This window comes from Chinchilla lanigera, unplaced genomic scaffold, assembly GCF_000276665.1.
Source record: "Chinchilla lanigera isolate Chin_1 unplaced genomic scaffold, ChiLan1.0 scaffold00015, whole genome shotgun sequence".
NCBI classification, from domain to species: Eukaryota; Metazoa; Chordata; class Mammalia; order Rodentia; family Chinchillidae; genus Chinchilla; species Chinchilla lanigera.
Window position 1 is genome coordinate 28,207,386 of NW_004955416.1, and position 23,932 is coordinate 28,231,317.

At 43.6% G+C, this 23,932-nt stretch overlaps 1 protein-coding gene across 2 annotated transcripts in view; it reads right to left on the reverse strand.

Moving 5' to 3' along the window:
- The window catches only part of Pcsk6 (proprotein convertase subtilisin/kexin type 6), a 129,930-nt gene that overhangs the window by 22,618 nt on the left and 83,380 nt on the right, over nucleotides 1-23,932 (reverse strand). The window contains exons 13-14 of one of the 2 annotated variants that reach the window (XM_013512588.1): nucleotides 2,080-2,259; nucleotides 1,878-1,916 (exon numbers count right to left, since the gene is read on the reverse strand). In XM_013512588.1, coding sequence (XP_013368042.1) covers nucleotides 1,878-1,916; nucleotides 2,080-2,259 — 219 coding nt within the window. The remainder of the gene's footprint in view (nucleotides 1-1,877; nucleotides 1,917-2,079; nucleotides 2,260-23,932) is intronic. The other variant, XM_013512589.1, reaches the window with a different exon arrangement.

The following is a 23,932-nucleotide window of genomic DNA, read 5'->3' on the forward strand; positions in this document are numbered from 1 at the left end:
GTGCTGATGTCACCGCCTATTCCCACCAAATACGATTCCATACCCTACTTTGCCTCAGGAGCTCTGGGAATCACTACTGCCCTGGCCCTCTCTCAGCCTGGACAATAGCCCTGGCCACCTCCTCTGCTCCCATTCCTGGGGAGTGACGTTGGCCAACTGTCTGGTGCAGGTCATGGTCAGCCCCTTTGCAGGGCAGCTCTTCTACCTGGCTCTGGTCAGGTTTGGAGATGGTCTCAGTGTGTCCCCAAAAGGTCCTTGAGCTGGAAACCTGGTCCTCTGGCAGTACTGAGGGGATGGAACCTTTAAGAGGTCTGTCCTAGTGCAAGATAATTAATCACCGGGGTGCTGTCCTTGGAAGAGATTAATGTAGCTCATGGGACTGGGTTAGTTCTCCCAAAAGCAGGCTATTAGGAAGCAAGGTCAGCCCACACGCTTGGCCCTTATGTATGTACCTGTTTTCCTTCCTGTTTCTCTGCCACCCTATGATGCAGCCCAGGGTGCCCTCCCCAGAGGCTGGGCAGATGAGCTCTTCCGATGTTGGACTTCCAGCCCCCTGAACTGTGAGTTAAATAAACCTCTTTCCTTTATAAGTACTCAGCATCAGGTATTTTGTTTTAGCAACAGAAGATGGACTAATGCAGTGCCTGACACTCCTTGTAGAACCCCTGCTTCCTTGTAGTAGACAACCTTGCCTTCTGTCTGCTTCCATCCCGTTGCTGCGCTGGGGACCACTGCTCCATCAGACCGTCCCAACCCTTCCTGACATGGCAACTGTTCTTCTGTCCACGGTGCAGTCAGAATCTCCGCTGGCCCGGGCCCATCACACCCAATGTACCACGCGTCCATGGCCAGCTCCCTACATGCTGGAAGCCCCATCCTACAGTCCCCCTGACCTTGCCTTGGACTACATTGCCTCCTCCCACTCCTCCTTCCTCATCTCTCCATGCCACGGCACACTCTTCTCTCACTGCCTGTGTTCCTCTGTCCTGGTCTCTGCCTGGGCTCGTTCTGCTGTTATGGTCCACCCGAGAGCTAGAAACCCATGTCACCCCCATGGAGACCCTGTATTCACCAAGGCTGCGCTAGTACGGACTGAGAGATTTGGAGAGACGAATGGCACGGCAGTGAAGTTCCACTGTGCAAGGCTGCAATCAGTAGCAGATTTTCAAAGAAAAAGAAATCAGTTCTTTATTAATAATTACTGAATCTTGCCAGAGTTTATAAATCACAGGGGGAAACAGAGCAGATTAGTCCATACATAATTCAATGCTCCATTTTAAAGGAATGGTAAAAGAAATTTAAAATGGAACCAACCATAACTTATGTTTTGATTTGTATTGGTGGAGTTCTCCATTTTGTCATTTTTTTTTCAGAAGATAACAGAGCATTCATATTCTTAGATGTCACCCATCATGTATCAAGTAGCCAAAATATTTAGCTAATATGCCCAACCAGAAACACCCACTGTCACACAAACTGCTGTGAGATGGCTCAGATAGAAAGGAACAGCTTTTGACTAAATGTGCTGATAAAAACTACAGCAGCTCACGGCCGGGGATATAGCTCAGCGGCATAAGCGCTTGCTTGGCAAGCACAAGGTCCTGAGTTCGATTCCCGGTACCAAAGAAAACCCCAACCAAACAAACAAAAAACCAATTATAAAACTACGCCACTCCCACATTCTTACCACTAGAAGTGGATGGGCTGATGGGAGCCAGGAAGCTGAGCTGGGAGACGGGGGCCTTTGTGGAAAGGAGGTGTCCCAGGAGGCAGCTAATTAAGCAGGGGCAAATCCCAGTTCTGGTTGGGCATATGGGGACTCAGTGTCCCAGCCTGAGGAGGTTGGAAGGGTACTTACTGGTCTGAAGCATACTTACTGGTCTGTAAAGTATTAGGAGAGCCTTGGGTGGGAGGAGCTGTGTAAGTGCAAATGACCATTATTATTAGGATTTCCAGGCAAGAGAAGACACACAACCATAACCCCCGCCTTTTGCCAGGAACGGCCCCACCTTTGAGCGCTATAGTGGAAAAACAACAGGGGAGGAGGCTAGCCGACTCCTCTTGCTGCACGCGCATTACCTGTGTAATCTTCTTCATCCTCGGGAATCTCCGCCTGCATGGACGGCCCAGCAGCCTTGGGTGGCTCCGGCTCCGGGACTGAGAGCTCCAGCATGCGAGAGCGGGACTGATGGGAACTGAAGGTGTGGTACGGGTGCTCTGCTGTGCCATACAGAATGAGGGTCCATTCTTTCAACTTCCCTGGAAGGCACCAAGCCCACAGTCACCTTGGAAGCTCTTTGTGAACCCGTGCATGCCTTGGCCTGTGCAAATGCCTCTGCCATAACAGGAAGTAGCAGGTGCTGCCCGGCTCCTCCTCCTACAGCAAGGCTCTGGCCCACTAATCTTACTTCCGGCTCACCTACAGTGACACCTACAGTCCAGGGGGGCAGCAGTGCTGCTACAAACACAAACATCCCTGCCGGGTGCAGAGAGAGAGCAACAGGATGAAGGGCACGGTGGGGCACACGGGGAAAATGAGAGACAGATGGGGAGGACAGCGGCTCATGGAAGGGCCGCCAGCTTGCGATGGGGCAGTGGGGACCTTCCACTCACTGCCTCCAAGCAGAAACAAAGAGTCTGAGTGGGCTAGGTCTGCGCAAGTGTAGAGCAAAGTGGGAAACGCAGCCTGTGACTTCCCAGTGAACTGATGCTGCAAGTAACGTGTCTCCGGGGCCAGCTCCACTGCAGGCCACCCATAGAGGCCCAAGTTTCCTATAATAGCATCCCGAGCATTGAGAGCAGAGCAATGGGTTCGCAAGGTCACTGCTGTCATCTGTGCACGGACGAGGGTGACCTGCACAAGGACATGCTGCTCATGCTGCTGGGACCTACCAATGCCCAGCCTCTCAGGACTTGGTTATAACGGGGTCAGACCAAAGTGAAGCTCGCTCACACGCACTGGGAACCACATCAATGAGCCCTCCCTGTGTCCAGCTGGGGACAGTGTCTTTGGCAGCTGCATGTCACTGTCATTTGGGGAAATCCCTAGCTTCTACCTCCTTTCCTCTCACTGGGTTTCGTGGCAAGCAGAATGCTCGAGGCAAGGAGAAATATGGCTCTGCTTCTTTGGTATGCACTGATTGTGTTGTTACTGTCACTTACCTCCGCTCAGCCTAACGGCTCCCATCTCCTTGCTGCAAATGGCAGGCCATCTGTCTTTAGAGACCTGCCTATCGTCTGACTCTGCAATGTGGGCAGCTCTGCCATTGCCCAACTCTGGGTCCCTTAGACTCTGTAACTCAGCATAGAGGGCTCCTGCTCGCCTACACATCACAGGCCTGTGGGCTGTCCCCACACAATTCAGGAGTAGGTGGATCAGAAACAGGGCTGGCCCTGGGGCTTTCCAGGCCAAGCTCTGGCATGGCTCTAAGTGGTGCTGGACTTTGATCTGGTCGCATGATGTGATACATGAGCAGCACTATTTAACCCTTGCCCTGGTCAGCTAAGGTACCTGGCCCCCAACGCTTGCAGCCCCTGAGCTGCTTGCCGCCATGTGAATGTGTCCCCTCAATGCTCATGCACTGGAAAGGTAATCCTCAAATTTACATTAATGGTATTTGGAGACGGGGCCTTTGGGAGGTGCTCAGAACTCAGTCATCTCATGACGGTAGGGCCCCCTTGCTGGCATTAGTGACCTCAGAGGAAGAGGAAGAGAGATCAGAGCTGGCACGCTTGCTTCGTGTCACCATATGGTGCCCTCTGCCATTTTATGGCTCTCACCTGATGCCAGCACTGTGATTTGACTTCACCATTGCCAGGCTCATGAGCGAAGCAAACCTGCCTTCATTATAAATTATCCAGCAGTAGGTACAGTATTGTGTTACATAATCAGAAAACTGACTGAGACACCGCTCCAAGTCAGGCCCTGTATTGCTTGAGTCTCTTCTGGCCCAGCTAGCAACAGAAAATACCGGCAAGTCTTTTGACTCGGAAAAAAACAGAAGCATTCCCAATTGGACCATTTTCTAGGTCATGGTCTTCCAAAGGGCCCGGCTCCTGGAGACACACGGATGCATCTCGCTACCTGATTTCCTAACCCACGCTACACATCGGACGGTGACAACCTAAGAAATGCTTTGTGCAGTGGCAGGTGCAGAGTACACCGTCCTGGCGACAAATCTCCCTCTGTCCTCAACTCTGAGGATCAAATTAAATCTATATTTCAAAACCACAAAGGAATCTGGGCTCTTTAACTACTGAGTGATGAGCTGTGATTAAGGTGGGAGTATAATGACTCAGGCAGTGGAGACCAAGGGCTCCGTGGGCTGTAATTTGAGTGGAAATTTATTTCAGCCCTATAGGATGTCTCCAAAAACACCCACAAAGGGTCTACTCACTGAAATTAGATTCTTATTTTTGGATGTCGTTTTGGCGGGACAGACAAAAGGGCTGCTCCGCCCTCAGCTCAGGGTGCTCCCTCAGAGGAGGGAGGGCGAACGAGAAGAAACAGTTACCGAAACTACCAGCCCTCGTGGGGGAGGGGGCTGGCGGGAAGGTGGGAGCCCGAGAACGAAAGTGAGACTGCATTCTTATGATATTTCCCTGCGGACTGACTGCTTTTTCAACAACGCCACAAACATGCACTGTATTACCTGGTCACATATAAAAATTTTTTTTTATACTTTAAGTGTAATTTTTAAAAATCTATCAACAAAGTGGTTGCACAGCCAAAGAAGAAATACTAAGAAGGAGTAGTATTCAAGGCTTTTGATTTATGTTTCTGAATAAAAAAAATACACAAGAGGACTCAAAATCCAATAGTATGAAAGTCTCCCTCCCCAGCCACTGTCTGTCTCCCCATAGGTGACTTCCGGTCTCCATTTCTTTCCCCTGTATCCTTCCAAAAATGTTTTACCCTTGCTCAAGCAACTACGAATGTGTATTCTGCCTTTATTAACACACCTTGTTGCTGCTTCTACATCTTGTTTCTCCATTATCCAAGTATCTGGGTGGTTAGTCCCTTGCTGGAAGGATGCTGGAGAAATGCAGTGTCATTAACTTAGACAATCTCCTGTTGGGAGGCATTTAGGTTGTTTCCAAACTTTTGCAATTACAAACAGTGCTGTAATCCTGTGACACGGGGTATAACCTCGGTTACACAAGGACATTCAGTGATGCAGATGGAGCAAGGACTCTGAAGCAAAGTGGTCTGAAACCTGGCTCTGCCTCCTACTAGGTGGGAGACTTTCCGGCAAGTTCATAATCTGTTTTTCCATTTCCACGTCTAGAGATTAGGGCTGATAATAATTCTACCTCAAAGAGCTGTATGGAAGATTAAACAATTTAATGACACGAAAGCACTTAGAACAGGGGACTACCATATAAGAGCTGCCACCTAAGTGTTAAATAAAAGCTGATGAACAGATCCTCTGGTAGCTTGCAAGTGAAATTCCAGGCCACATCCCTAGGAGCTGGACTGGGCATGAAAAGAAATGTGCATGCTCGCAGCCTGGCACTGTGGCTGGGATTGCCAGTCTAGTCTCCGCAGAGGGGCTAACTTTGCATTTTTCTTATGTGACGAGTTGAGCATCTTTTCATGCGATTGAAAGCGAAACATCTTTCTGCTCTGATAACAGAAGCAAGTTGTGAGCTCAGAAATTTACCAAAAATATTTGCTGAGAACAAGTGATGAGTCTTCAAAGATGCATAAAAGCACATCGCAGCCATGAGGAAAGCCCGAGCAAAAAAAAGCGTTCTGCTCACACTTCCTTTATCGTTTCGTTCCTTTTCTCTATCTGCAAGGTATTACGAGGGCCTCTGAGGGCACAGGCGGCATGCTGACAAGCTACAGGGCTGGCTTACAAGCTGCAGCACAGGCAAAGAGCTGGCACGGAGAGGGCACTCGGCTCCAAGCGACAGATTCCTCATGTGCCTCAGAAGGTGACCTTCCCTTCCTAACAGATGTGGGATTTAGAAAATTTGTTCTGAGGTATGGTGTAGACAAGGGCAATTTTGAACACATTTCCTCTCCTTTTTCTTGTACTTAAGTGCTCTTTACACTTAAGAAAACCAAGGGAGTCGCTTTGGTTTCCTGTCTTAGTAAGACATAAAAATAACTCTTCTATACTCATGGCATGAAATGTACAGCATGAATTTAGAGTGCGACTCTTTCTTAAAAGTTGTTTTTCTCTATTTAAAAAGGAGACAAATTATTAAATAGTGAAACATAAAAAGAACATAAAATTTACCTATGATTCTTCTGGCATTGTTTCTCCTGGTATAATTTTTATGCATGTACATTTTTCAAAAAGTATGTCATCCTCTACTTTTTCCCTCCAGGTACCATGTTAATCCCATTCAAAACTTTTTCATTTACTTGTTGCTTATTTTTAGGGACCATGTTTTTCCTATCTGCTGCATTAGCTTCAGTACACGGCAAGTTTCTAGTAGGTGCTACATCAATGTTTACGTAATGAATGAATGTTTTTTTTTTGGTTTTTCTCCGGTACCTGGAACCGAACTCACGACCTTGCGCTTGCCAGGCAGGCGCTTTGCCGCTGAGCTGAATCCCCAGCCCCATGAATGAATATTTTTAAACATCCGGTTTTGTGCTGGATTCTGCAGCACATATACTAAACATCAATTTTTTTGGCAGGAAGCTATTTCACCATATGAATGTAACTATCTCTTTAACCGATCTCTGACCATGGATTATACTAAAACACTTGGTGCACTTTGCTTTGTCTTTTAAAAAATGTAGAGTTGCTGGACGTATCTTCTTTGTTACTGTCTGAACGACCATCTCTGGGTAGGGTCCCTCAAGTGGAACCCCAGGGTCAGAGAACACGACACTGGTAAGGCTCTGAACACACACCGCTAAACAACCACACACAGTGCTTGCCGTCACACGAGGCTGGAGTCCAGAACAGCCAGGGGAGTGGCCACAGGCCGCCTGGGAGGATCGGTTTCTTGTTAGAATCACCTATGCCTAGTCCCTTCCCAGTGGTGAGCCCCAGCTTCATTGAGTCAGGAGGGTCAACATCCGTGTTTCGGCACAACAGATCAAAGCAGGCACATGGAGGAAGAAGCGGCCCTGAGCCGTCTTCAGGACACACACACACACACACACACACACACACACACACACCAGGTTCCCCTGGACCAGCTCCCTCCACACTTGGTCTCGGCCCATGGCTGTGCTCTGGCTGGGAAGATGGGACACATGCACACAGAAGAACTGAGGAAGACGAAAAGGCAGATCATATCCAGGGCCAGCCAGGCCCAGTGAGAGTCACGCTCAACAGAACTGCCATGCAGGGCTAGCAGGACTGTAGAACACTGTCCCTGCTTTGGACAGAGCATTTTACAAAATGCACTAGTACGAATTCATACTACTTGGCAGGCCGTTTCAAATTTACTGTGACAAAAACCCAGTTAGTACCATGAATTCCTTAGTTTCCAGGAGCAGGTCTTAGAAGATGCCCAAATCCAAATTCTTTGGCCTTAGGCCATCAGATTCCTGAAAATGTAGACGAAAGAACCACAAATCACCGGCTTACACACTTGGCCTGCGTCGCCAGCCCACGGCCCCAGATGTCAACAGCGGAGCCCAGGTGACTGTCATTGTGAGCGGCAGAGGATAACCTGCAGCTAATGCCAGCAGAGGCTGCCAACGAAAGGCTTTATCATCATTCCCTGTCCTTACTGCAGCACCGCCTCTCAGAGAATTAAACTCCTAATGAGCAAACGGGATTATTCCTGTTATTCAAACAAAGAACCAGAATGAAGGGAAGACTTCGGTGGAATTTGCCAATAGGGAAGTACCAGCAGTAATGAAGCTTTTCTGCCCAGCGTTTTGAACTAAACATTAAAGATCTTGAGCAGAGCTTTTACAATTGGAGACACAACGGGTGGGTGAAAGGTTTTGCTGGATTGAAGACTATGAGCTAATACCTTGCATTCTTAGGGTTTCGTGGCCATACAAGAAGTTATTAACAATAAAGAATCTATCAATGTGCTCCCCCTGTTCTCATATCTAAAACATGCAGGAAGAAATGCCGTAGTTGAAATGCCATAAAGGCAGAAAGACCTAGGAAGTCAAGCCAATACGTTCCAATCTAAGGCTTGTCTGGGAGGTTTTTCCCTCCGCAGTGCGGGGGACCAGTCACCTGAGGGCTGTAGTTAAGTCGGGAAGTTTAATGGAGAGTTTCAGGTGGGAGGAATGAACAAGGCTCCCCTCTATCTATCTGCAAAAAAATACAAGAACACTTTAGAAGAGTGAATCTTATGGTATGCAAATTATACCTCAAAAAACTGTTAATACAAATATTGTGTTAATGCTTAACTTTTTTCTATATTTTGACCAATTTTGCATGCTTATATCCGATAAACTGAGCAACTGATATGAAGGCAACAATACGCAATATAACAACCACTGGTGAATTCCTGCCATCCTGCCTAGTGAAACTCTGTATTGTCTCAACATTTTTTTTAATTATTATTTTCTTATTCTCTTTAATGGTTTGATCAATCGTCCATTCTTACATCTGGCAATCTAAGCAACTTCGTTGAAGATAATTTGTAAAATAACAACCACTGTTAATCCCTATCATTTGGTTTGAAACCCTGTATCGTTTTTAATGTCCTTGCTTTGTTTTGTTTGTATTTTGCTATTGTTCTTTTTTTTTTTACTATTCTCTTTAAAATAAAAAATTGTGTGTATTATATACATAATACACAGTAATCCTAATATTTACTTAATACACTTAAGTATTTAAATTATTTAACACATAATCTAAAAAATACACTTTGAGTCCTTATTATGGCAACTAAGAAAGAGGACTATAAAGGGATCTAGGAAATGGCTTGGAAAGGAGGAAAAGGAAGGGGGCACACAAGCACACAGGTGTACATATGCATCACCACAGTGCACACGTGTGTGAGCACATGCACACGCACACCCTCAGAGACAGATGGATGAAAGCTGACACAGAAGTGTCTTCCTTGTGCTCACAGCCACAACTCCCCTAAATGATGGTATTTCAAGTGCCAGGAAAAGGAGCCAAGAATCCTAAGCCCCAATTGCTATTTGGCTGGAGCTCAGAAACAAATACCGGCGTGCGTGCCCCCTTGTCTGTGGGGAATATATTCCAAGAGCCCCTGCAGCAGCAGGCAGGCCTGAACCCAGCATATGCTACATTTTTCCTGCACATGCACACACACAATTTAACATCTTCGCCATGTTAACTAAGCACTTACCTTGCCCTGTCGCTGTAACTTCTGTAATCTGGGGCATGAGTGCAACACTAGTACAAACTTACTTTCCTTTTTCACAATTTCACAAGTAGGAAATTCTTTTTTACTGTACATCTTAGTCACCTCAGCATATGATTTTTTTTTTCTTTCCTTCTTAAGTCCAGAAATTTCACCTTTACACTTAAAGGAAATTCTTTACAGCGGGCATCATCAGTATTATTACCTTTGTGCTTTGGGTCGGCTATTTGGTAAAACAAAAGTTACTCGAACCCTAGCACTGTGGTGCTGAGAGTCGCTCTGACAACCTAGACAGCTATGAAGTGACAGATGGGTGAGTAACGTGTGCGGTGTGGATAGGCTGGAGGAAAGGAAGCCTCCTGTCCTGAACTGGATGGAGCAGGACGATGCAGGACTTGAGAACCCTGCTCAGAACAGTAGGGAATCTAAATCAAATTGTTATTTCTGCAAAAACAAACAAACAAAAAAAATTGTTATTTCTGGAATTTTCCACTAATATTTCCAGAAGGTGATTGGCCAGGGGTTAAGTGCAGCCACAGTTGTCCCCCAGGTGGATAAGGGGGGTGGTCAGTGTATATGTTCAGTAAAGAATTGTCACTCACACGTACTACATCTATAAGGTTACATAGGAACACTAGAGTAACATCCTTTAAGATTCTTCAGTTCTTTCGAGGTGGAAAAGTCAATACACCAAGGTTATAACACACTTGTTCGCTTCTCTCTACTTCATGGGGTCTCCCATCCCTGCCACATCCAGCCTCTTTGAACAGAGAGGGTTCCATAGCATTTGCCAGCACATTACCAGATAAAAATGATCAGACACTGTATTCTGATTTCATGATTTTAGACAGCACCTGAAGACTTCTCACCCAGGACACTGAGCAGACAGTTCTTACATGATCTCCCTCCTATTCTCTTCCCAATATTCTTCTAACACGATTTCTCATTGGGTGACTACTTAGCATCTCCACTTAGCTCTTATTTCATATGCTGAGAGATCTCCTCAGGTCTGCCCTCTAGCTTACTTACTGAACTTTTTAGGGCAGAGAGGTGGGTGTCTGACAATGCTGCCCAGGCTCGTCTGGAACCTGTGTGGTTAGGTGATCCTCCCACCTCAGCCTTCTGAGTAATCAGAACTGCAGGCATGTGCCACAGCACCCACCTTGAATTTTTAATTTTGTTACATATTTAAAAATTTAGTTGGGTGGCACACGCCTGTAATCTTAGTACTTGGGAGGTTGAGGCAGGAGGTTTGCTGTGAGTTCAAGGCCAGCCTGGGCTACATAAATGAGTTCAAGGTCAGTCTGCACTATAGAGTGAGACCCTACCTCAGAAAAAATTAAGGCATTTGTCTAGTTCTCCTAATGTTCTTTATTAAAAAGAAAATGAGCCTGTTTCTATTTCATTGAAAAAATATTTTCCCTTCCCTGAAATCAATTGTAGTTTCCTGAATTTTCTTTTGCTGTCTCAATTGTTTCTTCTCCAAGTTTATTCTGCTGGAGTTTGTTTCTGCTTTAATGTCCAGTAATGGCCTCAAATGTCTACTGATCCGTAGGCATCCTTTCATATTTAATAACGAGGCACTGAAAAGCTCATTGGAAGTTCTGCTTCTGGAATAAGAAAGCACAGTTTTTGTTTGTTTATTGGTTTTGTGTATAGCAAACTTGCAAGCTTCTATAATATGGGGAAGGAAATGCTATCCTATACCAGTTGGCTCAGACGTAAATAATATTTACATGATAAATGTAAGCATTTCCCATAAAAAAATGCAGGTCAGATGAAAATATAACATCTTTAAACTGCTGAAAAAAAATTCTGCCAAGCTAGAATTCGATAGCCAATGAAAATATCATTAAAAATGGGCCAAAATAAAGACATTTTCAAATAAATCAAAGCTGAGCAAATTCATTGCCAGAAAACCAGCTTGACAACAAATGGGAAAAGAAATTCTTCAAGTTGAGGGAAAATGATACCAGATGAGAATTCAGATCTACAGGAAAGATGAAAGAACATGGAAAATGACAAATATGTAGGTAAACCTCAGGGTAGCTAGCCTTTTCCCCTTTTCTTAATTTCTTTAAGAGAAAAAAACGACAGCTTAAATTAAAAGTACATAACATCACCGTAAGACAGAGTCTGTAACTTTCACAAAAGTAAAACATACAATATCACTGTACACAAGTAAAGTAGCAGGGAGACTGATATTATGCTGTTAAAAGTTTCTTAAATTTGTGAAATATGAAGCCTCTCACTATTTATTTTGAGTAAACTAATAGATAAAAGGTGTATATTATAATCCCTAGAGCAAAAAATAAAAAAAAAAAATCAAAGAATGGCAAAAAGAAACCAATAGAGAAAATACTGTGTAATACTGGAAAATATTTGATTAATCCAAAATAAGGCAGGGAAATAAAGAACAGAGCATGTTACTTTTTAACAGTATTGGATCTTGTTGGTTGACACTGGACTTAGAATTTTCATATTTCTTCAGTGAGTCGGCTGAAAATTCTCCATTCTTAAAATGTGCTGTTTGGATTTGGTAGCAAGGACGTATTGGCTTTACCAAAATAGTTGGGGGCCGTTTCCCTCTTTTTTTACTGTCTGGAAGAGACAGTGACATTTCTTCCATTTACTTGTTCAGTAGGATTTGCCAATGGATCTATCTGGCCTTGAGTTCTTTTTAAATTATAGACTCCATCAATAGGAAAAATTTAATTTTTACTTCAACTTTGTTTCAACTTTGCTAAGCTGTGTTTTTTCTTGGAATTTGTTCCTTTCACTTAAGAGTTACTTTTTTTGTCATAATGTCATTTATGATAAACTCATAATAATTTTAATGAATATAAGATCTATAATAATATTCCTCTTCATTCCTGAAATTATACAGTATTCTCAGCTTTTTCCTTAATTGGTATTTCTAGAGGTTTATTAATTTCTTCAAAGAACCAATTTGTGGCTTTGTTGATCTTGTCTGCATGTTTGTTTTCAATTAGTTTCTTCTATTTTAGTAACCCTTCTTACTGTATTTTTTTTACAATAGTGCTTATTAGGAATTCAGAACAGTGAGGTTCATTTTGGAGACACCAGCACACACACATGCAAATACTATCTTTATGGCTTTTGATCCCCTTACTCCCCCTCTTTTTTTCCCTTCCACCACCCAATCCCCTTCCCCATCCCCAAAAGTCTACCCTTCTAGTTTCTTGTCCTCCCTCCCTTCTTTTCTTTGGTTCTGCATATAAGAGAAAACATGTGAGGTTTAACTTTTTTCACTTAACATGGGTTTATACTTCCTATTGTCGTAATCTACATGCTTAACATGACATCTAAATTAGAAGTGCAAGTAGAAAAGACAATTGTCTCACTGGGACGCCAGAAGATCTGAACATCACAGTGGATAATTTAGATATAATGGACAGCATGGAAATTGCACCCCACAACCAAAGAACCACTGGTTTTCCAGAACAAATGGAATATGATGTCCAAATCTTTTATTCTTACGGATTTTTTGCTTTACCTATTAAATATATTTGAGGTATGTTAAACCTTCTCCCAGTATATTTATCTTTTTCTTTTTGTAGTCTTAACACTTTTTTTATATATATATTTAAGCCTATGTTATGAGATATATAAAGTAATAAAAGTGGAACTTACAGAATTGAACCAAGGCTTTTTTCAGTATGTAGTGACACTCTATACTGATAGAAAGCTACACATGTAGCTCTAAAGATACTCTTACCATAATGTTTCAGTTTATCTGATGTTAATATAACAGTGCCAGCTTCCTTTTGGTTTTTAGTCGTCTGATATATCTTTTCACACACTTTAGTTTTCATCTTTCTGTTTTCTTATGTTTCAGATAGTGTTCCTGGATACAGTTATAACAATTCAAGGAGGAAGCAAACAATACAATTAAACTAAATAATCTGAGGACTTTAGGAAAGAGACTATTTATAAAGATGTGCACAGAGTCAGAAGGAGCTACTCGGGGGGTGACACTGTTCTTGGGGCTAGTACTGTACAAACAAGAGAGACTGATGTTGAGGGGTTCTGGGTGCTGAAGACTCAAGGCATGATTAACTCATAAATAAATACCCACTCCCACCTGCCCTCCATTCTCCTGCTGGAGTGGCGCCCTCTCTGAGCTAACCATAAGCCACTGGCACAGCAGTTTGGGTGGGGCAGCCTCCCAAGGCAAAGTGGAAAACTGCTGGGTAGTGAAATAGGCCCGATACCAGTGCAACACATTTGATTTGTTTTGTTTTGTTTTTTTCCGGTACCGGGAACCGAACTCACGATGTTGCGCTTGCCAGGCAGGCGCTGTGCTGCTGAGCTAAACCCCCAGCCCCAAGTGCAACACATTTGAAAAAACAATCTAATATGATAATCTTTGCTTTTTAAGTGGAGTAATTAGTCTGTTCAGCTTTGTTGAAACTACTGTTATTACTGGACTCTTTTTTTTTTTTTTTTCTTTTTTCAAATCCAGAGCCTCGAGCATGCTAGGCAAGCACTCTGCCACTCACCTACACCCCATTACACCATACAGCCCCAATTTTCCCCTCCTTTTCTGGCACCAGAGATTGAACCCAGGGCCTCATGCCTGCTAAACACATACTTTACCAGCAAACTATGTCACCATCCCCTACTGTTATGCTTTCAATAACCTGTTTTTTGTATTATAGTTCTGCCTTTTCTGTTTTTCTTTCCTTTGGCTCTGAGGGTCCAGAGTTGTAAGATCTCCCAAGAGACTCTGCATCCGAGGTGGGTCCCACAGATCTGGCAAATTCCCCAAAACAAAAACTGGCACCGCTCTTGTATGTCCCTCTTCAGCTATCAGCATTTCGACCAATACTTAAAATTCCCTTTGTACCAGGGAAGCATGGAGGCATTCGATCTTCTGTATTGTTGGAAATGGAAGTTCACAACATTATTCTGTCTTTGTTTTGGGATAATTTGTTAGCAACTTAGAAAAAATATTTGGATTACCTTATACTAAAAAAAAAAAAAAAAAAAAAAAAAAAAAAAAAAAAAAAAAAAAAAAAAAAAAAAAAAAAAAAAAAAAATCAAACTATAAACAAATTGGCAGTTAAAAAAAGAAAGAACTGCCAAAATTCTGGAGAAGAAATGTAGGATTATTTTTGAAAAGGGATCTAGAGCAACATTAAAACTGCTTGACAGGCAAGTAACGAAAAGAAATACCAAGTTATATATGCAACGTGGTTAGAGCTCTGTAAAATGTCAGAGAGCGAAAAAAAGACAGAATGGAAATACAGATATATTTTTGAACATATGTTTCTCAAAATAAGTTTTATTACTTATGTTTGCAAATTAAATGCATCCAGATATTTCAGGGGAGGAGCTGGTTGCTAGGATGCCTGACAGGCAGTGAGAATATCAAGGTATAACTTGTTCCCAGCTGCTGACAGGGATGCATCTGAGAAAGGGGGCCCTAGGGAGTGTTTCTTTCTCCCTGTGTCTATTCTTAATTTTCATTTCATCAACATTTAGTATTTTACTTGGAGAAATCAAATACATGGAGAGACAAATCTCATCTTTTGTTACATTTGCTATCAGGAGACGGAACAACTCAGCACTACTATAATTTACAAATGTGCCCACTGGCAGCAGGTAGGTTTATACCTCTCCTAAATAAGTAGGGATAATGGGCTTCTTTTGTTCTTGAACTAGAAGAGTTTGAGGGAAAAATCACTATAATGATCCCCTGAAAGAGTAGACGGGAGGCAAAGCGATCAACTGTGATATTAATGCAAATGGAGATAAAAATGGAACTTTTTGACAACCACACGTCTGGTGGCTGTGTGGAAACCATACCAACTTCTTCAGCTCTGTTTCCAAGGAAGCGGGAGCAGCATTCTATCACTGCAGTTTCCCGAAATGAGAGTTTACTGAGAAGTTTAAAGCCGGCACAGAAGGCTCGTGCTTTAAATCTGTCTCCCTTTCTAGTATCAAGCGCAAGATAGATTGAGCCATCGAACACAGATTACAAAATTCCAGCTCTTATCTTGGAAATGCAGATGAGCTCAAAACAGATGTCAATAAAACAGAGGTCGATAAAGCTAGCAATCAAGTTGGAACAGTTATGCTCTTAGGAAAAAAAACATGTAAGAGAGAGCCACTGAAAGAAATCAAGAAGCCACGGATCTCTTTATGAAAAAAAAAGGGGAAAGCACAGTCACACAGGAGAAACTGATTTTTCCCCTTTCAACAATTAATAAACACTTTACTGAATATGCACAGCCAAACAGAGAGTTGATTAAAATGAGATGAGCTCTTGATTTCAGCAAGGCTTGCCTGTCCATGCAGTCCTTCGTGTGCTCACTCGGCAACTGGTTATTAACCACTTTTTCGGTGCTAGCTGTGAGGGGAGAGATGAGAGTCCTGGACTGCCTGAGGCCACGATGCAATCACACTGGACGAGTTCTACCCATGACGCCTTTGATATCTATTCCTGGGCAATATTTCATAGAGCTCATCAAAGCTCTTGTCTAATCTGCCAGCCGAGCATGTGTTTTAGCCTAGGTTCCCAAGAAGACAAAGGTCTGAGGTGAAGCTCCTGGGCTAAGGCTGCATTGGAGGCACAATCCCAAGTCAGTAAGAGTAAGGGGAGGAGGGAGGTGAGAGAATAAATGGAAGGTTCTGTGTTTCAAGCTGAACAACAGCAAAGGAATACAATGAAACAGAGCAGGTGGCTTGGCCAGGGGAAGTCTTCCAAACTGGGCTTGTGGGGTGCGCATGCCTTAGAGTGTGTGTCAGGATGAGTTTTTTCTCCTGCTCTCCCATTGGGAAAGCCCTCTGGGTTGTGTTACCTGCACCTCCAAGCAGGTAGCTGCTGGGGGGCCAGATGCCAAGACTCAGGTGGAAATGAAGAGAAAAGTGGCAACCTCCTTAGGTCCTGCTGCATTTGACCTGACCTCTTGGGGCCATGGCAGTTCCTACCCGGGCAGGAACAAAGGCAGCCATGCCAATGCCCAGCCTTCAGCTCAGGGCAGGCCAGGAGAGGTGAGGACAGGGAGTGAGGGCCAGATCTCTGCTGTGTGCAAGAGGTGAGACCTGGGTGCAGCAGGGCTGGGCTGCTCTGGGAGGCACATCGGGAGTCCAATGTGGTATTTACTGAGTAAAATGTCATCAGAACACATGCACTGAGGTATAAATCATTAACCATCATAAGTAGTGTTGGAAAGGAAACTATGTTCCTGTTTTCCTTTAGCCTTTTATTCAAGTAAACAGAGCATCTTTGTGAGACCCTATAGGAATGAAGCAGAACTGCAGCATTTGGTTGACAGCTGATAGGTGATTGATCCTGAAGAAGCTGAATACTAAGAAATACTATTGGTGTCACTATGGACAAAGACATATAATCCTGAAACCTTTTTGAACAATCCATTTGATAAAGCTTGAATGGAAAAAAAGAAAGCAATTTCTTTCTGCATAAACAAATCCTCAAAAAAAATCCTGAAACCTAATTCCCCATCTTCGTAGATGATTTGTTCATATAAAACCTTTCTATGCTTGCATCTCATTCAGGCCCAAGGAAGCACGTGTCATTATTTCCACCATACAGGTACAGAGTTGGGGCCGGAGAGAGGTTCCGTGACCTCTCCAGAGGTCCTCTACCTCGCCAGAGGCAGGACTCTGACCACACCTCCCAGATGCTCTGCTTTGGGGTCCCAAGGCTGGAATTATGAGCAGAGATTCCAGTGTACACAGTGCCCTGGTCACCCACTGCCACTTGTCCCTTGCACTCCAGTCAGTGGCCTGTGGTTCAGGTTTAATCCTCTTATCTGTGCCTCTACAGCTTACTTTGCAAGTTTTGACAAAAGCACTACAATTCTGAGTAGATCTTTTTGGTCTTGCCCCAACTTTAACTCTCGAGTTTGTGGGAAGGAAAGAACTAGGTAGGATTCCACGGAAACAGACAGGAGGAGTCAGGTGTACTGGGCTGAACTCCAAAGAAAGCCAAGATGTGTGGGAACTGCTTCAATAGCTCTGACTCTGGGCAGGTGCCCAAGTGCGTACAACAGCCACTGAGAAGCCAGGGCAATTCGGGGCTTATTATCTCCGCGCTGCAGTTTGGAAATAAAGCTGCTGGTTAGCAATTTTTTGTTCGCTTTTCTTGGAAAAAGAATTGCTTAAGGAGAAGAAAGGAAGAAGGGTAATACACCTGCTGAGTTTTGAAAGAGTTTTCCATTGACTGGAGGGCAATATGGCTTGCCTTCAATGCAGCAACCCTGGATTCTGTTGTTGCCAAATCCCAGGGTTTTCCAGAAGTCACAGCCAGTTTAATCTTCCTCATGGAGGTAGGTCTCTACCTGTTACCTCTGGGTTAGAATTTTCCAGAGAGAAAATATACCAATTTCTAAAGTCTGTGGTTAAACTTACACTTGGAGTAGGTGGGCGGAGAGAGAAAGGACTGACTCTAGGATGAGCCAGTTCAGGTTGCACTAGAAATGTTCACTCCCACCAGATCTCACAGCATGCTTAGGAGACCACAAGGTCTCTCAGCCTGTAATTGGGAGAGCTGGCATCGGAACTCACATTGTGTATCCACCTCAGAATGCCACACACATTCTGGTATTTGTTTTATGATCCCTGAAACTTCTATCTGTTTAGTTTAGTATCATGGTACCCCTCCTTTTTGTGTTTAAGTTTACATTTTCTTTGATTACTACAAAAGTTGCATATTTATCATTACTGATTACTGTTCTTTTTTTCTTTATGAATTTCTTTTTCAGGCTCTTTGCCTATTCTCCATTGAGGTGCTTCTTATGATTTGTAAATTAACTTTACATATTAAAGTTATAACAAAGAATAAAGCTCTGTCTCTGACTATCTAACCTTGGCAGGTGTTATGTGTTATGGCTTGTATCTAGATGTATCCTCAAGGCCTCATGCATCCATTGATGGGAAGTTTCAGAGGTGGCTGGATTAGGACTGTGACTGTAGATTAAGAGTGTGATACTTGAATTAAGGGTATGGATAATAGTAGCCACACCCTGGATATGAGTGACACCAATCATTAGGATTATACCCTGGATGGAATATAATGGGAGAGAGGGAAGGCAGGGCTTGTTGCTACTTTTTTCCTTTCCTGCCCTGCCATGAGCTGTTTCTCCTCTGTGCTGCCCCTCTGCCATGCCACCCTGCTTTGGAACCAGCTGACTACAGACTGAAATAAACAGAACTACAAACTGTGAGCTGAAATAAGTATTTCCTCCTTTAACTCTGGGTGTCAATTACCTGGTCTCAGCCATAAGGAAAGTACCTAAGACAGGTTTTGTACCAGGAGTGGGGTTGTGGTGATGTTATCTGGCTGTGTGGTTCAGGAGCCTTTGGAACTGGCTTGCAGGAAGAGTTTGGAAAGGTTTAGAGATAACAGTTGAAGAAGCAGCCCTGACATGCTGTAAACTGAACTTGATGGGAGATTCTGGTCAGAGCCAGAAAATCAGAATGCTGTTACAAATGCATCCACTAAAGACCAGGCTCAAGAGGCTTCAATTAGGAACAAGGACTTCATTGGCTGGCTGTTGGACTGCAGACTATGTATGTCATGTTTTAGCAGAAAGTCTGTCTGCATTTTGTTTCTCTACAGAGACTTTGCTGGAAACTGAGATTAAGTGTGGTGGACTAATTAATCTTGCAGAATAAATTTCAAGGCAGTCTAATGTTGAGATGGTGGCATGGCTACTGTTGGGAGCTTTTAGCTAGCTGTATCTTGAAAATCAAGAGCAAACAGCCAAACAGAATGATTTTAAAAGTTTTGAGTTTGACCTTTAAGAGTCTCTTTGTCTGGACACCTTATTTACTCTCACATGCATGAACCAAACTTTGGGGATTCTTGGTGCATCCCTACGCAGCTGCCCCTCAAGCCAGGCTCCAGGAGGCCATGCAATGATGGAGACGCTAGACAGCGCCCTAGACTCACACCTGCAAGGAACAGGCTAGAGCCAGGGTCTCTGGCTGTGCCACTGGGGCGGCACAATGCAGGGGTGGGGATGGGGTGGGCTGGGCTCCAGGGAGAGAACTGGTGGGTGGGAAGAGGGCGGGGCCTGATCAGTGGATGGACCAGTGGGTTTGTGTGGGCAGGGGTAGGGGCAGGGCAGGACTGGGCCAGGCGACAGCTAGCCATGTAGGGGGAAAAAAAGTTTTGAGCTTGGCCAGAAAGAAAGCTTCAGTAAAGTTATGGCCTGCACAGATGGTTATGAAAAGAAACAAGACAGTAGAAAAGACTGCCTGAGGACATTACAAGAACCAACAGGACTCCAGCCTTTCTAGCCTCAAAACTGCAATGGTGAAAGTTTTTACTCTGAGAAGAAAGCCCCAGTGCAACATGTTCCAGAGAGGCAGCAGCCTAGAGGATTTGCTCCTCAGGACTGGGTTCACAGTGCCCAACCACCCAGGTACTTCACACCTACAGCCAAGACAGGAGGAAGCCTAGGGACTGCTCCAGCTGGTAGCAGACCTTGGCATCATCCACATGGCATTGGCTTTAGGTGCAGGAGGAATGCAAGAATTGTGGAGTCAGGAAAGCTTCCACCCTGATTTCAGAAGAAGGCCTGGGAGACCAGGCAGTGTGTCCCTGAGAGGGCAGTGTGTGAAGCTGTGAGAGTGAAGCCGAAGGTGCACTGGAGACCCCAGAAGGTATGAGAAGCCAGGAATGTGGGTCACTGAGGAAAACTGCAAGGAGGGAGCAAAGTCAGCTCAAGAGAGAAGCCATGAGAGCTGGAACTACTGGCAGTGCCACGGTGGTGGGGCCGCCCAACCCCTTTGGAGTTCGCATTTTGCCACAGACTGCCTCAGATGCTGGACATGGAACTATGGGACTTAGTGTTTGTTCTGCTGGATTTTGGACTTGCTTTGGTCCCATTTCTGTCTATCCTGCTGTTTGCAATGGGAATGTTTATCTTGCACCATCATATGTTGGAAGGGGGCTTGCAGCTAAGAGTTTGCTTTCAATCTCAGAGGAGACTTTGGACTTGAACTTTTCAGAAATTCTGAAACTGTTAGGACTTTGGCAACTTTTAGAGATGGACTGAATGCCTGTTGCATAAAAGGATGTGCATGAGCCTTTTGGGGGCTGGGGGTGGAATTGTTATGGCTTGTATCTACATGTCCCCTCACAGCCTCATGCAGTCATAGGTGGGGAGTTTCCAAAGGTGGCTGGATTAGTATGTGAATGTGGATTAAGAGTGTGATGCTGGGATTATGAACATGGATAATAGTAGCCCCATGCTGGGTATGAGTAGCACCAGTCAAGAGGTTTATACTCTGGATGGAATATAATGGGAGAGAGGGAAGGCAGAGTTGCTGCTGCTTGTTGCTGCCTTTTTCCTTCCCTGCCACATCATGAGCTGTTTCTCCTCCGTGCTACCCCTGTGCCATGCCACCCTGCTTTGGAACCAGCTGACTACTGACTGACATCTCTACAAACTGTGAGCTGAAACAAGCGTTTCCTCCTCTAACTGTGGGTGTGAAGTATTTTGTCTCAGCAAAGAGAAAAGTAACTAAGACTGGGGATTTGAGATTTTAGAGATAAAGTGTCTACCTCTGCAACTTTTGCACTATTGCTTTAATTTCCCTTTTCGGAAAAAATGTAGATGCATTGAGAATTCAAAAGAGTTCTGTTAACTGATTAGCAAGATTTACTCAAAAAATAGTTTGATTTATTAAATAAGCAGCTGAGTCAATCAGAACTAGACCTTTGTTCTTTTAGGTGGGCCCTGGAAAGAAAGAAATCAATGAAATGAGAGCCGTTGATTGTGATGGCAAAGGCTCTATTTGGAAAGGCTGACTGTTGAGATAAAAGGGGGCTGGGGTGGGGAGCAGAGCCCTGTATCTGGTCTGACCTCATTCACAGGCTCAGTGCTTCCCTCACCCTCACCTTTCTGACTTTTTTGTATTAGGGATCAAACACAGGGCCTTGTGCATGCTAAGCAAGTGCTCTACCACCAAGCTACATCCCCAACTGACCCATGCTTTCCCCTTAAAATATATCAAAGAAAGACAGTTCTATGCCTCTGTAATTCTCAATATGCAGTAGAGAGCCGGGGCTGGCTCACATTTATTTAATTATTTAATTAATTCACTATTAACATTTTCAGGAATAATACGAGCTGGCTGTCAAACACAGCCTTTGTTTAAAATTAAGTTACAGACAGTGAAATAAGTTGTATCGTGATCAAAGAGAGCTGGGGATACAGCTCAGTGGTAGAGTGCTTATCTACCATGAACAAGGCCTGGGTTTCACACCAGCACTATAAAAACAAACAAACAAACAAACACAACCCAAAGGTAACGAATACTCAAAAGTCATCACTTACAAGTGATTTTACGTCATTTGGTCATTTTTTAGGCTTTGGGGTTACTCATGCCTACTCTGCATACAGGGGAAGCTCTCTCTGATAATGGTGGCTACTCTTCCCACATGTGTTTGCCATTGTGTCACCTGTATAACTGGTATTCTAACAATTAAATGGGGAACCAAGAGACTGAGAGGGCTCTAGTGCCCTGGGTTCCTACAGGAGCACACCCATACCTCATTCAGACTTGGTTCCCATACATAGCTAATTTAAAAGAAAATGAAACTTAAGTTTACCCAATCACAGGCAGCTAGGGGTCATTAGTTTTATTGTCTTGAACTTACTAGCAAGACAATTCAAAGAAAGTGACTGCCCAAACGTTAATTCATCAAATAATACCTTTGCTCAGACTGTAAAAGCTTCCCTTCAACCACAGGAGTCAGACGGCTGGGGTCTGGTGCCGGTCAATTCACAAATTGGTGTTTGCTCAAATAAACTTCAAAATTTTAACACGTCCCAGTGTGTTTTTTTATACTTTCAAGCAGCCTTCACGGGAATGCTTCTCATGGAAATGGTAATTGCTACAAGTAAAGGCTTAATTTCGTGTTGCTCTTCGAGGCTTAAGAAAATGATGGAGAAAATGTCAATCAAGCAGATGAAATTTAAAAGTGCACTGCGTCTGCAGCCACTACTTTGTGAATGGCATAAAACACAGCAGAAATGTTTCTCCTGTGTTTGAAAACTTTTACCCAGTCTGGAAAAGCAGTCGCTAACATTGTTGATGAATGAATGAGGTTCCTACATGTCTTTGCTGTTTCTGACAAAAATGGTAGCTAACATTTACGTTGGGAAGACAACTGCTCACGAGTTGCAACAACAGGCTGGCTATAGATAGAAGAATTTGGCAAAAAAATCAATGAAAGCTTTCTCTGAGAACCAAGTGGCTCCGTGGAATTTACAGTGAGTAGTGTACACTGATTATTTGTAAAATCCGTGGTATACAATTACACATTTTTCATACCAGTAAGATTTGTAGTAAGTTTATGTGCTAGACATCCATATCAACCTACACATAATTATAGACATGGATATTCATAATTCCCCCCAGAGTGTTGTTACACAGAACACAGGACGACCCAAATCTGAGATGGGAAAACAGGGATGCAGCCAGACGCCTCAAATAACACCCAAATAAATACGTCTCTTCGTTATTAGAAACTGCTAACTGCCACTGCAACTTGTAAACAGGGTAGAGTAAGGAGCAGCAAACTATGGTCGCAGACCCACCACAAGTTTTTGTGAAGCCAGTTTACAACATGGGACACCACCCAGCGACGTACTTTCTTTTGTACTGTGGTGGTAGAATACAGCAGTTACCACAGAGACCAGAAAGCTTACGTGGCTCTTTACACAAAAAAGTTTGCCAACTCTTGAAATGAAGGAAAGTAACAAGTAAATGAATAAATAAATAAACAAGCAAGCCGTCTGTGAATCACTCGTCTGTCCAAAAGTTTCATCAATATTTCCTAATCTTAATATAATTATGTTACTTTTTTGCCAAACAACAGTTTCTAATCTTATGTATATTCATCTATCAGGGCAATTATGTCCTTTCTAAACAGTAATGAGTTGCCGATAGTTTTTGCTCAGCGCTTCATTCTTTCCCCCTGATCTGAAGTGCTATGCACTTGGGTCTCTATATATGTGGCTCCATATCCACAGATTCAACTACGTACAGATCAGAAATATTCAAAGACCGTGCACAGAATTTTATTTTATCATTTTCCCCAAGGCAGTACGGTGTAACAGACATTCACGTAACACACTGTATTATGTATTATAAATCATCTAAAGATGATTTAGAGTAGACAGATGTATGTAGATTATAATGCAAACATTATGCCTTTTATGTAAGAGACTTGAGCACCCGAGGATTTTGGTATCCACAGGGGTCCCAAATCAGTCTTCCTCCTGACTGTAAAAAGTATCCATCTGGCTTTATTTGTGGACTGTCTGGCTCTTTTCTTGATTTATCTGTCTACTCTACCACCAGTGCCCCACCACGTTAATTTTTATAGTTTAAAGATATGTTTAAATACCTACATTTGACTTTTTCAGAATTTCTCCCGTTATTCTTTGCACTTACTCTTCCAGACAGTCTATGGGAACAACCCTTATGGACATCTTCTCCCAGTGCTTACTGTGTTCCAAGTGCTCTACTCGACAAACTTTACAATCAATCATTCAAACAAGCTCCCTCCACCCCCCTATTTTCATATGCTATCAGAAGAGGTTGTGTTGACGCAGCAGATTTGTGAAGAATGGATACAGAATCCTCCCAT